We start from the raw sequence: 13,102 nt of genomic DNA, 5'->3' as shown, positions 1-13,102 counted from the left end.
CTGACAGAGACACAATTTGGGTTCCGTAGAAAAAGGACAACGGAAAAGGCTATGATTTATTTGACAACTATCATTAATGATGTATTAGATAAAGGCTTTAAAGTAGGCGCTGTATGTTTAGATCTGATGAAAGCTTACGACACGGTATATCACGAATTTCCAATTCAAAAGTATGCTATGCATATAATAAGGGGAAAATCTGTCAAATTTTTTAAGAGGTTTTTTAGAAGTCGTTACCAGTATGTCCAACGAAATGATTCTTTTTCAGGGAAAAAACAAATTGAAATAGGTGTTCCACAAGGATCAGTTCTTGGTCCTATATTATTCTTGATATTTATTAATGATTTACCAAATTATTTGAATAATTTTCGTTACAGAATAAATGATCTAAGGTTGAACCTGATTAATGATACAGTTTCGTTTTTTTTATGATGACTCAACATCAAGGTACTAATATACATGAGTAAATAAATATTAAAACGAGTGAAACTTAAATTGAATATGCAAATCAAGCTTGAAACGAACAAAAATCACTACAAACAAGAGTTTGGGTTTTGCCTTCTTCTTTCACTGTAAAAGTCTAAAACCTACTGCGTCTTTGGCGCTTTATTAAAAACGAGTTATATTACAAATATTTTTGAACTGATGAGGTTTCAGCAATTAATATCATTATATATCAAATATTCAGTTTGATTTTATTAGTTCTTTCTAAGACTGTTCAAGACAAATGTACCTTCACTTCAAACAAGAGTTTGAATACTGCCCCCTTCTCTAACCTTAAAACTCCAAAGCCTACTACGTCATTGGTGCTTCACTGAAAACGAATTATGTTACAAATATTTTCCTTTTTACTTATTGCAGTACTGAAAAGGAGAATAAAATTAGAGTGAAATAGAATTTTAAACTGAAGATCTCTTAACAATTTTAAGCATTATATGTCAAACATTCGGTTTGATTTTATTTGTACTTTCCAAGACTGTTTAAGACATATAGTTTTCAGTAAAGTACAAATGACGCAGTAGGTTTTATACTTTTACAGTTCGACCACCATACGATATCACCGAATAGTTATGTGATGTCGATGGAAAAAATTCGTTTTGGGATATCATATATATTCGTAATATCCCGTGCAGATGAAAAATGATAAGGTGGTCGAACTAGAAAAATATTCATAGAAATATATAAAAAGAATCCAAATAAAATGAAGATTATGATTAATAGCAAAAGTACAAAGGTATTATTTTGAAATTGAGTACCCAAAAATATTTGTTTCCCTTTCAAGATACCGAATAGATCTGTGATATCGTTTTGTGATATGCGCTGTGATGGTTTTTATTGAATTATTATTCTTTACTTCTTTGTTTTAATCAGATCCTAGATTTGTGATATCATGCACCACAAAGCAAATTCAATAAAAATTTTACAAAGAGAGCAGAATAATCTTACAAAAATAAATAATCCTTTTCTTTTCGTTAAGTTTTACTAAATCACAAGTTGTGTGTGTAACATCGTGGTCTTCTTCACTGAAATACAGACTAAATATTACGCATCTATCTGCATCGCTGTGGCACTACATTTACTTAAGAAAAACAGACCTTGCTGCCTGCAGAATGTCTGTCCTTCCAAATCAGAAGAACTAATAGCCAAAAGGTACCTTCAACATCCAAATTAAGAAAGAACCATTCACAAGCAGCTTTGACGTCATTTGTTGGACACTTCATTAGCGTAGAAAAGGATTCCTTCACCGCGTTAGGAGCTGATGCCTTCAACAAAGAAACATTCGAATCGCCAATTAGCATAGATAGTGATGGTACTTCTATAAGGAATAGAGACAGTTGACTGAACTAAAATATCTAGGAAGTTTTTACAACAGTTTTCAAATTGATATTTATGTAAGTGATTTCTAAATTGTGGGGGGGGGGGGGGGAGGGCTGCATTTTTTACAAGGATCATAAAATCAACTGTATTTAAGTATAATCCTAAGAATCATGATTGCATTAAATACAGGGGCGTTGGTACCACAATTTCTTTGGTGGCTAAAGAAACGGAACCTCTTAATTTGAAATACACCAATTTGGGTGACTTGGCAAAAAAATTTGAGGTAACATATTACATTTTATAGTAGGTTTACTGCACTGTCGAATTTATATTCTATTCTTTTCTCCTTTGAACCGACCAAAACAGCCGAGGCGCTTTAAACCACGGGGATTAAACCCACATCTGGATACAAGGGAGTGGAAGAGGAGGGGGCATTTTCTCCTACCATGATTAGTTAAACTTTTTGCTCTCTCCCATGGCTCGCTCGGGTTTTCGGCCCTCATAATTGGCAATCGGCTAACTCTGGCAGTGCTCGAGCCTTTGGCTTTCGCAGTTGGCCATCGCAAAAGTAACTCTTGATTGTGACATAACTTCATATTTGTAGGTGAACTTAGCCAATTATATTTTATTTTTTTTTTAATTGACAACTTATAAAATATTAAATTAATTATACTAATTATGTTTAAATTAATTACGTAACCTGATATTTTCCCGAATTCTGTTTTTTTTTCACAGCTATTATAATTGTCTGAGGTGGTAGAACTATGCACAAAGCACAATCAGAAAAATGTCGGTTATAACCGCTAGCTAAGATAATAATGATATGATCTTTATACTATCAACAAATTCGGCTACTTCTTCCACTGGTCGAAAGCCACAGAGTGCCTCAAAATCTCCAAAAATTGGAACAGTCATTTCTGGCTTATGGTTGGTATCTTTGTAATGTTCAGGTTTTAATTGGTGCAATAACTCAGCATGTTTCTGAAAATAAAAGAACAATCAACATGAAAATCAGCATTACTCAACCCACATAACCAATCAGCTTATAGGACAATTTTCCTGAACAGAGTGACTATCTCATGGATCTTCGCCTACTGATCAAATTCACAGTAGCATATTTGTTTTACAAAACGGACGGGTGGGGGGTAGTACTGAAGATGATGGGAAAATATTTCAGCACCTTTGATTCGGACCGTTGTTTCATAGAATTTTTTTGTATCTGAACTGTTATTACAGTAATTACCTGTAAAAACGATGAAAATGTCAGATACAGCCTCTGATTTTAGGTCCGACAGGACATTTAAATAAGAAAACAAGTAAGTATTAAAAACAGCTTGTATATGTGTTTCAACGATACAACAGAAAGACAATTAAACTAGACAGGTAAACATACACCAGGGGTGTGACATTCACCTTCTTTCTTTTGACATAGGCAAAGCATTTGATTGTGTTCAGCATGCTGGCCTTTTTTTTAATTCCAGGGACACGAGGATGATGGTTGAATCTTTTAGGTCGGATTCTCCTCGAACTGGTCCTTAGAATTTGTACTGAACGGTTTTATTTCGGGAAAACACTCTGTGTTGGCTGGAGTGGACCAAGGGAGCCATCCAGGACCACTATTTTCCTGGTTTATCAATCACCCTGGGGACAATCTTATGAATAGACCTCAACATTATACTGAGGATACGACCCAAATTACAATTCTTAAAAAGGTGATCAAATGAATTCCATTTAGAGCATCAGACTGACCAGGTGAAAATTTTGAACTGGGCTAATAAAGACAGTTCCATTAGGTCATACATTTATCTTTTTCAACCAAAGATATTTTTTCAGTTATAATGTTGAGTTAATTGGCTTTGATTGAATAAAAGTTCAGTCACATCAAGAAGGGTGGAGCTGAACTGTGGGGGTTGAGTTGCAGGGGTTGGTTTGAATTTGCATTGAGCTAACTGGGGTTAGCTTAATTGTTTTTGGTTGAACGGGGCTAAATCAATGGGATTGAATTAAACTGGCATCGAGACAAATGTTGGTTGAGCTCAACGAGAATAACTACCCAAAGGGTAACACTTAAAAAAAGAAAGAAAAAAAAAACATCCTAGTCAAGTAGTTAGCGCTCCAGACTCGAAATCTAGACCTGACGTCAGGGGTTTGAGTCCTGGTGTCGCTGATTATTTGGCTTGGAAAGGGGGTCAGTGATGTGACCTTGTAAGCTCAGCCAGAGTCGACCCAGCTCTAAATGGGTACCTTGAGAATTCTGGAGAGAAAACACGGAAAGTGTCGGATGATTTACCCCCAACCACGCATTGCACTCTCGGCCGAAGGCATCTAATCAGGATATCGGTACCTGCGCAACGCAGACCCTTAGTCAGCATACGGAAAAGTTGTTATTTTTCGCACCCTTTATATTCTGAAAATACAGGTTTATACAGTCGGGTCCAGTGCGAGGGTCCATAACTGTGAGGGAGATGGTATCAGTCTCTCCGCTACAGAAATGGCACCAAAGAGTGCTACTTTTGGTGCCATATGTCATTTTATGAAGGAGTTTTTAAGAAGAATTGGTACAAGACGCGTAGACATAAGCAATGGCTCCTAAGTGAGCCATTGGACATTTCTCTGGTATCGAGAGCATCCTAGTATTCAATCTTAGGATATCTGCTAGCCCTGGCTGAAAAAAAAAATAGAAATAAATAGAATTGTAATCATGCAAAATAGCGATATTATTGTTTTTAATACAGGGTGGGAGGCTCAATCACTACAGAGAAAGTTTTTAAGCATGTAAAATACATTAGCAGTTTTTAGATAAGGACCTAACGCACCTTATTAAAGAAGTTCAATCCTCCCTCTCATTAGATTCATAACCTTTCCCCAAGGTTTCGGAGAACATATAGGTCCTACTCATGGTTTCAAGTAAGCTTCACTGCTCAGTTTCTCATTTTTTTTTTTTGGCATAACAAAAATATTGAAATAGCTTACTGTTTCCATGGAACTAGTAAGCAAACTATTCAAAGTGCTTTTGATGAAATAGCGAAAAGTTATCCAGCATAATTAGGAAAAAACTTTGTTTCTGCACCAGGATCAAGTCAGTTAGGAACCTATGCTCGTATGACCCCACTGCTTGTTGAGAGACAAGCCCCTGCTTTAGAATGGCCCTCTTCATTTTAGTTCAACTTATCTTTAGCCTACTATAAGAAAAAAAAATGCTGGATATCAAAGTGTGCTGGAGTCATTCAAAATGTACACTTTTTGTACTTTCCCTTTGTAAAAGGAGGTCCTTCTTAGAGAAGTCTTAGGATCCCTCCCAGTATGTTGGCATGATATTTCTTTCAACTGCAATTAATATGAAGAAAACAATTACCTTGTTTGGATGTGCCTGGATGGACAACGCCTTGGCTACAGACAGCACTTTAAATAAAAACGGTAAACCTATTCCAAAAGTTTCGATCTCTTCTGGTGAAAGCGCAGTAGGATTCTGAGCAATGAAATCATATAATGACATATCCGATTCTTTTAGAAACGATGGTCCTGAGCTATGAGTACCCATCCAAAGCTCTGCATAAGGGACGTTTTCAGATATTTTCTGCTTATGCAATCTTGCCACCGAACTTGATGATCCCAACTTTCCCCAGGCATAATTCTGTACAGAACATTTCAGCTCCATCTGAAACTAAATTTAAGAATTACAAGACTGGAAATATCTGCCTTCAAAACTGCAAGTATTTTTAGAAAAATAGATAAAATCCTGCAAAATAAACGTGTTTTCCTTTTAGAGTTGGCTACACAAAACGTATGGTAAAACTCTATGAGGCCAAAAAGGCTAAAAACAGCGATTAATTGATAACTAGAGCAAATTTAGCCATGAATCACAAGGAACTTCACATTTCTACAAAAATTTGGCAGGACATATGCTTCTCATTTTCAAGCAAAAATTCAAAACTAACCTCAGGGAAGGGCATCTTGGAAAAATTACAAACCAAATCAACATGCACCTTCAGTACTTGGTGTATATGGACTCGGTGAACTAAATGATTTTTTTTTTTATTTTTTCTAAATGGTTTTTGACTGGTGGATTTCTTTGGAACGCATAGTATGATTGTTGGAGGAACTTGGTGTCCCAACAAAGATAGCCTACTCACAAGTATACTTAGAGGTCTCCTCATACCGTAACTCACAACCGGATTCTTCATATCTTCATTATTTGTAGTAGGCAATGGGTCCTTGAAGATCTGAGATAGCTACTACAGTTTTTCTTTTGGATTTCCCAGTATGAAGGGGCTTTTAAAGAAGGTTAATTTTTTTGTTGGTGTCTTGTTTCTTTATCCCTGAAAAGACTGGATACTACATATCACTAAGATTTGCCAGATCTCTTTATCTCTGTCAATAAGTTTTAATCCAAAATATTTACAGCTTTTCATCTGTTCTAAGTGAAATACCGTTACCGTGTCATCAGATAAAGTAGCACCCTAGAACCAACCTTAAATTCAGAACCATCAGTGACTTATTTTGCAAGTCTTAGCAAAATGAATGTTGACTCAAAGACTCAAAAAAAGACTGCTTGGGTTTGAAAACAATTACCTGAGAAAAATACTAGTACAATTTCTGGAACCTTATAGCCTACTTCCAGGTAAGGATTTTCAACAAGAGCAATTTCAATGGCTTATTTAATTTTCTATTAGAGTTGATTTTTGAAGAATTTGAGATTCTAGTATTCTGAACTGAGAGAATATCAAATAAATATATTAGAGCCTAGACCAAGTAGCATCTAATGACTGACAAAATTCGATAGAGATGTTAGAAATACTGGGGACATATGACAAGAATGAAGGAGGGCAGACTCCCATATGATGTTTGGTGCTTGAAACTACCTGATCTGCATAGAAATGGTGGACAAAATACAATCCACATGCAGTCACTGAAGAAGGAGGCCTTACAGTCAAGAAGGTTGATGGAGAAGTTCTGGTTATTGGTCCAGGACTGAGAGATGTGGATGTCAACAGTTGCTTGAGGTGCCTTATGCACATCAAGGCATGGGAGAACAAAGGTCTAAGTAACTAAGACTTTCGGTATTAGAACCAACCTTAAATTCAGAACCATCAGTGACTTATTTTGCAAGTCTTAGCAAAATGAATGTTGACTCAAAGACTCAAAAAAAGACTGCTTGGGTTTGAAAACAATTACCTGAGAAAAATACTAGTACAATTTCTGGAACCTTATAGCCTACTTCCAGGTAAGGATTTTCAACAAGAGCAATTTCAATGGCTTATTTAATTTTCTATTAGAGTTGATTTTTGAAGAATTTGAGATTCTAGTATTCTGAACTGAGAGAATATCAAATAAATATATTAGAGCCTAGACCAAGTAGCATCTAATGACTGACAAAATTCGATAGAGATGTTAGAAATACTGGGGACATATGACAAGAATGAAGGAGGGCAGACTCCCATATGATGTTTGGTGCTTGAAACTACCTGATCTGCATAGAAATGGTGGACAAAATACAATCCACATGCAGTCACTGAAGAAGGAGGCCTTACAGTCAAGAAGGTTGATGGAGAAGTTCTGGTTATTGGTCCAGGACTGAGAGATGTGGATGTCAACAGTTGCTTGAGGTGCCTTATGCACATCAAGGCATGGGAGAACAAAGGTCTAAGTAACTAAGACTTTCGGTTTAAAAGAATAATAATCCCATCCCTCCACTGATTTGAAATTCTATAGTAAGACTATTATTAAAACTTTTTTGCACATCAACCAAATGAAGAATAGAGCAGACTAACGTTGTCAATCTGATGTTCAGCAATTCTGCCAAAGCTCCTTCTCCCCCTAGAGTAGATAAAAAAAAATAATTCTGCCTCCCCTTGATCACTGAAAGGTGTTTTCTTCAGCCAGTAATCTCACTAAAGATGCTTTTACGTTTGTTTCATTTACACACACTAGCCAGAATTTGTCAGTTCAACAGTCCATCAAGATTTTCTCAGCTACTTGGATCAGTTAAAGAACTTTGAAGTACTGACTCTTCAGGTTCTGAAAATCATTTGAATCTGAAAGGATCTGGCAAAGCAGTTTTCCATCAGTAGAGGGAGCTCTGCAACCCCACCCCCCAATCTATCATGCGTAAGCGTTTGATGGTCTTTAAAGTAAAGAAAAAGGTATTGTAGGACGTTCTTACACGGTTTGAATTCATTTAATCCATCAAGACTTGCAAAATGAGCCAAATCACATTGGGACAAGAACCTTTTCCTTGATTAGTTCATACCTTATATCCTTAAGTCCTTTGGAAAAAAGTCCTTTGCAAATTCTTTGCAGAATACTCAAAAATCTTGTCTTCCCAGGCTACTCTGTATAGAAAGTGTAGTTATATAAATATGGGAAGGGGCTCTTTTGCTTGGAAATCTAAAGTACCCTTGTTAAGGGTCAAAAGCGATTGGAGGGCAATTACCCCCCTCCCCCTTCTTTTTCTCCTTCCCTGGACTGTTGGAGAAATCTGTCAGCATACTTTACAGCAGTGAAGAGTTGTAACTCTATCAAGCTTAACACCAAGCAAGATTTCGGCTGGCACCCTCCAGGCATTCTGATTTATTGGTAGATCAGCAGGCAAATATCCTATCATCATCATTTTGTTTATTATTATTAAAATTTCAACAACTAATTGCCTCGGATGTTCAACTGACCCCTTGATGACGACTTATGCGCATTCCTGGACACAATTTTTGACTGCAAAAGATACATTTCAAATTGATTTCTGGGGTGTTAACACTACCATCCAGGAAACACAACCAGCCATATTGAATAATATAATACAAACTTCGAAGAAATATCAGATAAACCTGGCTGCTTGGTCTGAAACCTGAATGCCTGAGTTCAAAACACTAGAATGTGAGAAATTTTATGTGCAATACCCTGAGAAAGGTTGTTGCCATTGCAAAGAACTTGAAAGTAAAGAAGTGCCTAATTGATTGGGAGCTTGTGAGTTAGTGGATCTTACAAACAAGCTTTACTATTACTCAGGCCACAATGACTATTCAAGTCTAGTCATTCTAAAAGTGATGCTTTTGATCAGCTATGGATGGACATAGTGAGCAAAACGTACTGGCAGAACATTCTCAGAATTTGTGGTGACTTTAATGCAAAGGCTGGATCTGATGCTAACTATGCACCTTCAGTACTTGGTACACAAGGACTTGGTGAGCTAAAGGATAATAGTGTTGTACTAAATAATTTTGTGCAACTAATAGTATGATTGTAGGAAAACTTGGTATCCCTGCAAAAATATTCATAGTTACACTTGGACAACTACTGATGGTGTAACTTGTAGCCAGATTGACCATATTATTATTATTTGAAGTAGACAATGAGTCCTTGAAGATCTGAAGACTTACCATGAGGCTGATAGTTACACGGACCACTTGCTTGATGTAGCCAAATGTAAGCTGAAACTGAAAGTTAAGAGTAAGCCTCAAAATATGGTGAAGAACTTTGCTGTGCACAAGGTAACTGATAATATGTTGGGGTATGGGTACACATTTGTCCTTGAAAATCTTTTTGCTACCCTAGATACAGTGGAGCATGCCACAGTCAACCAACATTAGAAATTCATTCCAAATACTGTCAGAGAGGCAGCAGCAAGTCTGATCAGTAAAAGAAATCAAAGACAGAGGATGAACCGGTGGTCTTATAAAGAAAAGAAGTGTTCTCAAAGTTCTTTTTGATAAATCACCTTCTAGTCAGAATTATGATAGAGAGTATTATGATATTTTAAAACAGCAGCATAAAAAACGTGCACAAGGAAGTTAAGAAAGCTACCAGGGACAATAAGCCACTGCATATTGAAAACCTTACTGAAGAGGTAGAACAGGCCCTTGCTGCAGAGACAGTAGAACTTTATGTATGCTGAATAAGAAAATTGCTGACACTCATCCTCACTGTTACCCTTTTATTGAGGATACAGATGGGTGATTGCTTACTCGCCACAGAAATGTAACAAAACAATGGGAGGAGTACTTCAGTAGGCTATTAAATTGTCAATCTCCCCAGCAGCCAACCAAAATCACAGATACACCTCTATTTGCCCTCAGAACTAATTCTGGACCCATACTCCCAGAAAAGACAAATATTGTTCTAAGAAATATGAAGGATGGAAAAGCTGCCAGTCATGATGGTCTTCCACCTAAACTTCTTTAACATAGAAAACAGGTATTTAGAGAACTGCTTCCATCTTTTGACTAAAGTATGGATTGATAGTGCTGTATGCTGTGAATGGAAAAATGGGATTACTGTGAAACTGTTTGATAGCAGAAACAGTCATTTTGTGATAACTGGAGAGGAATTATTCTCCAATCCACTGACAGAAAGACACTGCACCAGCTTATTTTGAACAGAATACAGTGGCAAGTTAATGAAGTACTTAGGGATTGACAGCATAGTTTACATTCTAATAGCCCATCCTGTGGCCTACTGTTTGGACTTTGTGCATTCCTTGAAGAATATAATGAATAGCAAGTGCAGATATTGTTTGTCTTTACTGACTTTTGAAAGCCTTCAACTTGATGTTATGGGACTATATGGAAAAAATTACTGTATTAACAGAATTCCAGCAAAAATTATGAACATGTTTAAATCTCTTTATGAGGAAGAGGTTAGTGCAGTAAAAACAGAATATGGCTTGATTGATTGGTTCCTTCTGAAACTGGTGTAAGGCAAATAGAATCTTGTTGCTGACGTGATTAGCTATAGTTATTGGTAATATTGTCTTAGGAGATAGCAACTTTTGAAGAGGAATTAAAATTGCATCCTGATTGGTTGGTTCACAACAATGATTTTGCAGACGATGTAGCCCTGCTATCACACTTTCAAGAAGATAAGCAGAAAAATATAGATGATCTAGAAAACATCCCCCCCCTGGTCTGCAGATCAATACCAACAAGGCCTCCATATTGGGGAGTTACAAATCAAAATTAATGATTCTCTGTATCTTGGTGATGTTTTCATGCAAAGATGACACAAGTGACAAAAATATAATGCTATGGATTGCTTATGCAGGGGTGGTGTTCTCCTGGCTAAATACTGTATGAAGAAGCTTCAAATACCCTCAAAAGCTTAAACTTTGTTTGTTAAATAAGAATGGTAAATGTGTATTCCTATATAGTTAAGAATGATGAAACATGTCAAAACAGCCAAAAAAGACTGTTTTGGTTTGAAAACAATTACCTGAGAAAAATACTAGTACAATTTCTGGAACCTTATAGCCTACTTCCAGGTAAGGATTTTCAACAAGAGCAATTTCAATGGCTTATTTGATTTTCTTTTAGAGTTGCTTTTTAGAGTTGATCAAATAAATATATTAGAGCCTGGACCAAGTAGCCTCTAATAACTGAGAAAATTCGATAGAGAAGTTTGAAATACTGGGGACATATGACAAGAATGAAGGAGGGCAAACTCCCATATGATGTGTGGTGCTTGAAACTACCTGATCTGCATAGAAGTGGTAGACAAAATACAATCCTCATGCAGTCACAGAAAAACGAGACTTTACAGTCAAGAAGGTTGATGGAGGAGTTCTGGTCATGGGTCCAGGACTGAGATATGTGGATGTCAACAGTTGCTTAAGGTGCCTTATGCACCTCAAGGCATGGGAGAACCAAAGTCCAAGTAACTAAGACTTTCAGTTTCAAGGAATAATAATCCCATCTCTCAACTGATTTGAAATTCATTAGTAAGACTATTATTAAAACTTTTTTGTACAACATTATTTTTGATTAAAATTTTTACAGAATATTCAGATTTTGTCCAAAATTTAAATTACAATCTGACACATGAATAATCTTATAAACATTCATAATATTAGCCAATAATAAAACTACTTTAATTAAAACCAATCCAAAGTTAACTTTAAAAAACGTTTTCTGAAAAAGAAGTTTTTATAAGAGAAGTGAAGAGCCATATTGAAACATAAGATGAGAAGGAATAAGGTCATATAACCATTCACACTTAAAATGATCATAAATTGTTATCAATGAAAGAAGGTCTACCATCCCCAAACCCTTTTCAATACCAGAGCATTATTTGCATTTTACTGAAAATAAAATACATTTAAGTTTCTTCTTTTTATAAATAGCCTACAAAATTGAAAAATTAGAAATTGTCAAGAATTCCAGGGACTAATATCATTATATAGTTAGTATTTGGTCTATTATGATAAGTTATTTCCAGTAATTTGTTTTATGTTTTGACAAATAAAAACAACAGTGTTTAAAACACATGTTGTTTTCAATAAAACACAAATGACACTAGCCATTTAAAGGTTTTTGAGAAGGAGAGAGGGGTGGGAGGGGGTGACGTCATTCTTGTTTTGAAACCTTGATTAACCTTATGATATTGTATTTTGTTGTGTTATTGTTGATATTATGAAAAATAGAATATGCACTGCTTGAAACAAAAATCATTCCCAGTAAAGTACAGATGATTTTCTGGCCTAGGGAGCAGTAGCCCTACTCCTGTTGGTGGTAATTTCTGTTTGTTTTAAATTTAACTGGATTACTGATTTTATTTGTTTTAGGATCCATTAATTCACATAAAGAAGTATATATTATATCTACAACTGGTGTGATTATTCATTTTAATATTTGTTGTTTTGGGTATTTATTCATTGATGGTAATTTCAGTCTGAAGTACAAAACTCTGGTACTTTAGACAAGCTATTTTTTTCAAATCAGCTAAAACAACACACAAATTATTAAGTTATATTTATTTTATTCAATAAAGGAGGAAGCCATAGGCTTGTTGCATATATCATAAACCTAACTCTATTTCATGCTTTTGTGAAAATAGTAAACTTTCAAGAGCAAATTCAAAGTCTCATTATGCCCTGGGAAGGCGTTTTCAACCCTTCCCTTTCCATAAGACATAGTAAACTGTATAAAAACAGATACCCCTGGGATTTAATTTTTTTCCTATAACTTTGATCGAACTACTTTTCTTAGACTTTGGCTTTAAAAGCACAATTCTAATACTGTATTATCAGTAAAACTTTAAGCCATATTGGGATTTTCCCCCAAATTTTCAAATTCATTAGGCTAGGCTATTCCAAATTATTTAAAACCATATGAATCAGAGTTTTTCACAACCTAGTTAAGAGACTTGAAACACTTTCCACAAACCCTGTGTGTACTGTAAATTTATTTTCTAAAAGTTTTGTTTGTATTAGTCTGGTGATTGACCTCTCTAGAAGGAAATGCTATATAATTCTGAAATCTAGCCTAATTTAAAAAATTCTAAAATATAAACTTAGGCT

At 35.6% G+C, this 13,102-nt stretch overlaps 1 protein-coding gene across 3 annotated transcripts in view; it reads right to left on the bottom strand.

Moving 5' to 3' along the window:
* Nucleotides 1-13,102, bottom strand: part of Mpi (mannose phosphate isomerase) — a 31,896-nt gene that overhangs the window by 16,437 nt on the left and 2,357 nt on the right. For all 3 annotated transcript variants that reach the window (XM_089103458.1, XM_089103459.1, XM_089103457.1), the window contains exons 2-4: nt 5,174-5,482; nt 2,655-2,799; nt 1,655-1,816 (exon numbers count right to left, since the gene is read on the bottom strand). In XM_089103458.1, the coding sequence (XP_088959584.1) occupies nt 1,655-1,816; nt 2,655-2,799; nt 5,174-5,476 (610 nt within the window). In that variant the 5' untranslated portion in view covers nt 5,477-5,482. The remainder of the gene's footprint in view (nt 1-1,654; nt 1,817-2,654; nt 2,800-5,173; nt 5,483-13,102) is intronic.

This window comes from Artemia sp. Qi Xiang Cuo, chromosome 17 (genome assembly GCF_049724085.1).
Source record: "Artemia sp. Qi Xiang Cuo chromosome 17, ASM4972408v1, whole genome shotgun sequence".
Taxonomy (NCBI): Eukaryota; Metazoa; Arthropoda; class Branchiopoda; order Anostraca; family Artemiidae; genus Artemia; species Artemia sp. Qi Xiang Cuo.
The sequence above is the reverse complement of the archived record's forward strand: the minus strand, read 5'-3'. Positions and strand labels throughout refer to the sequence as shown.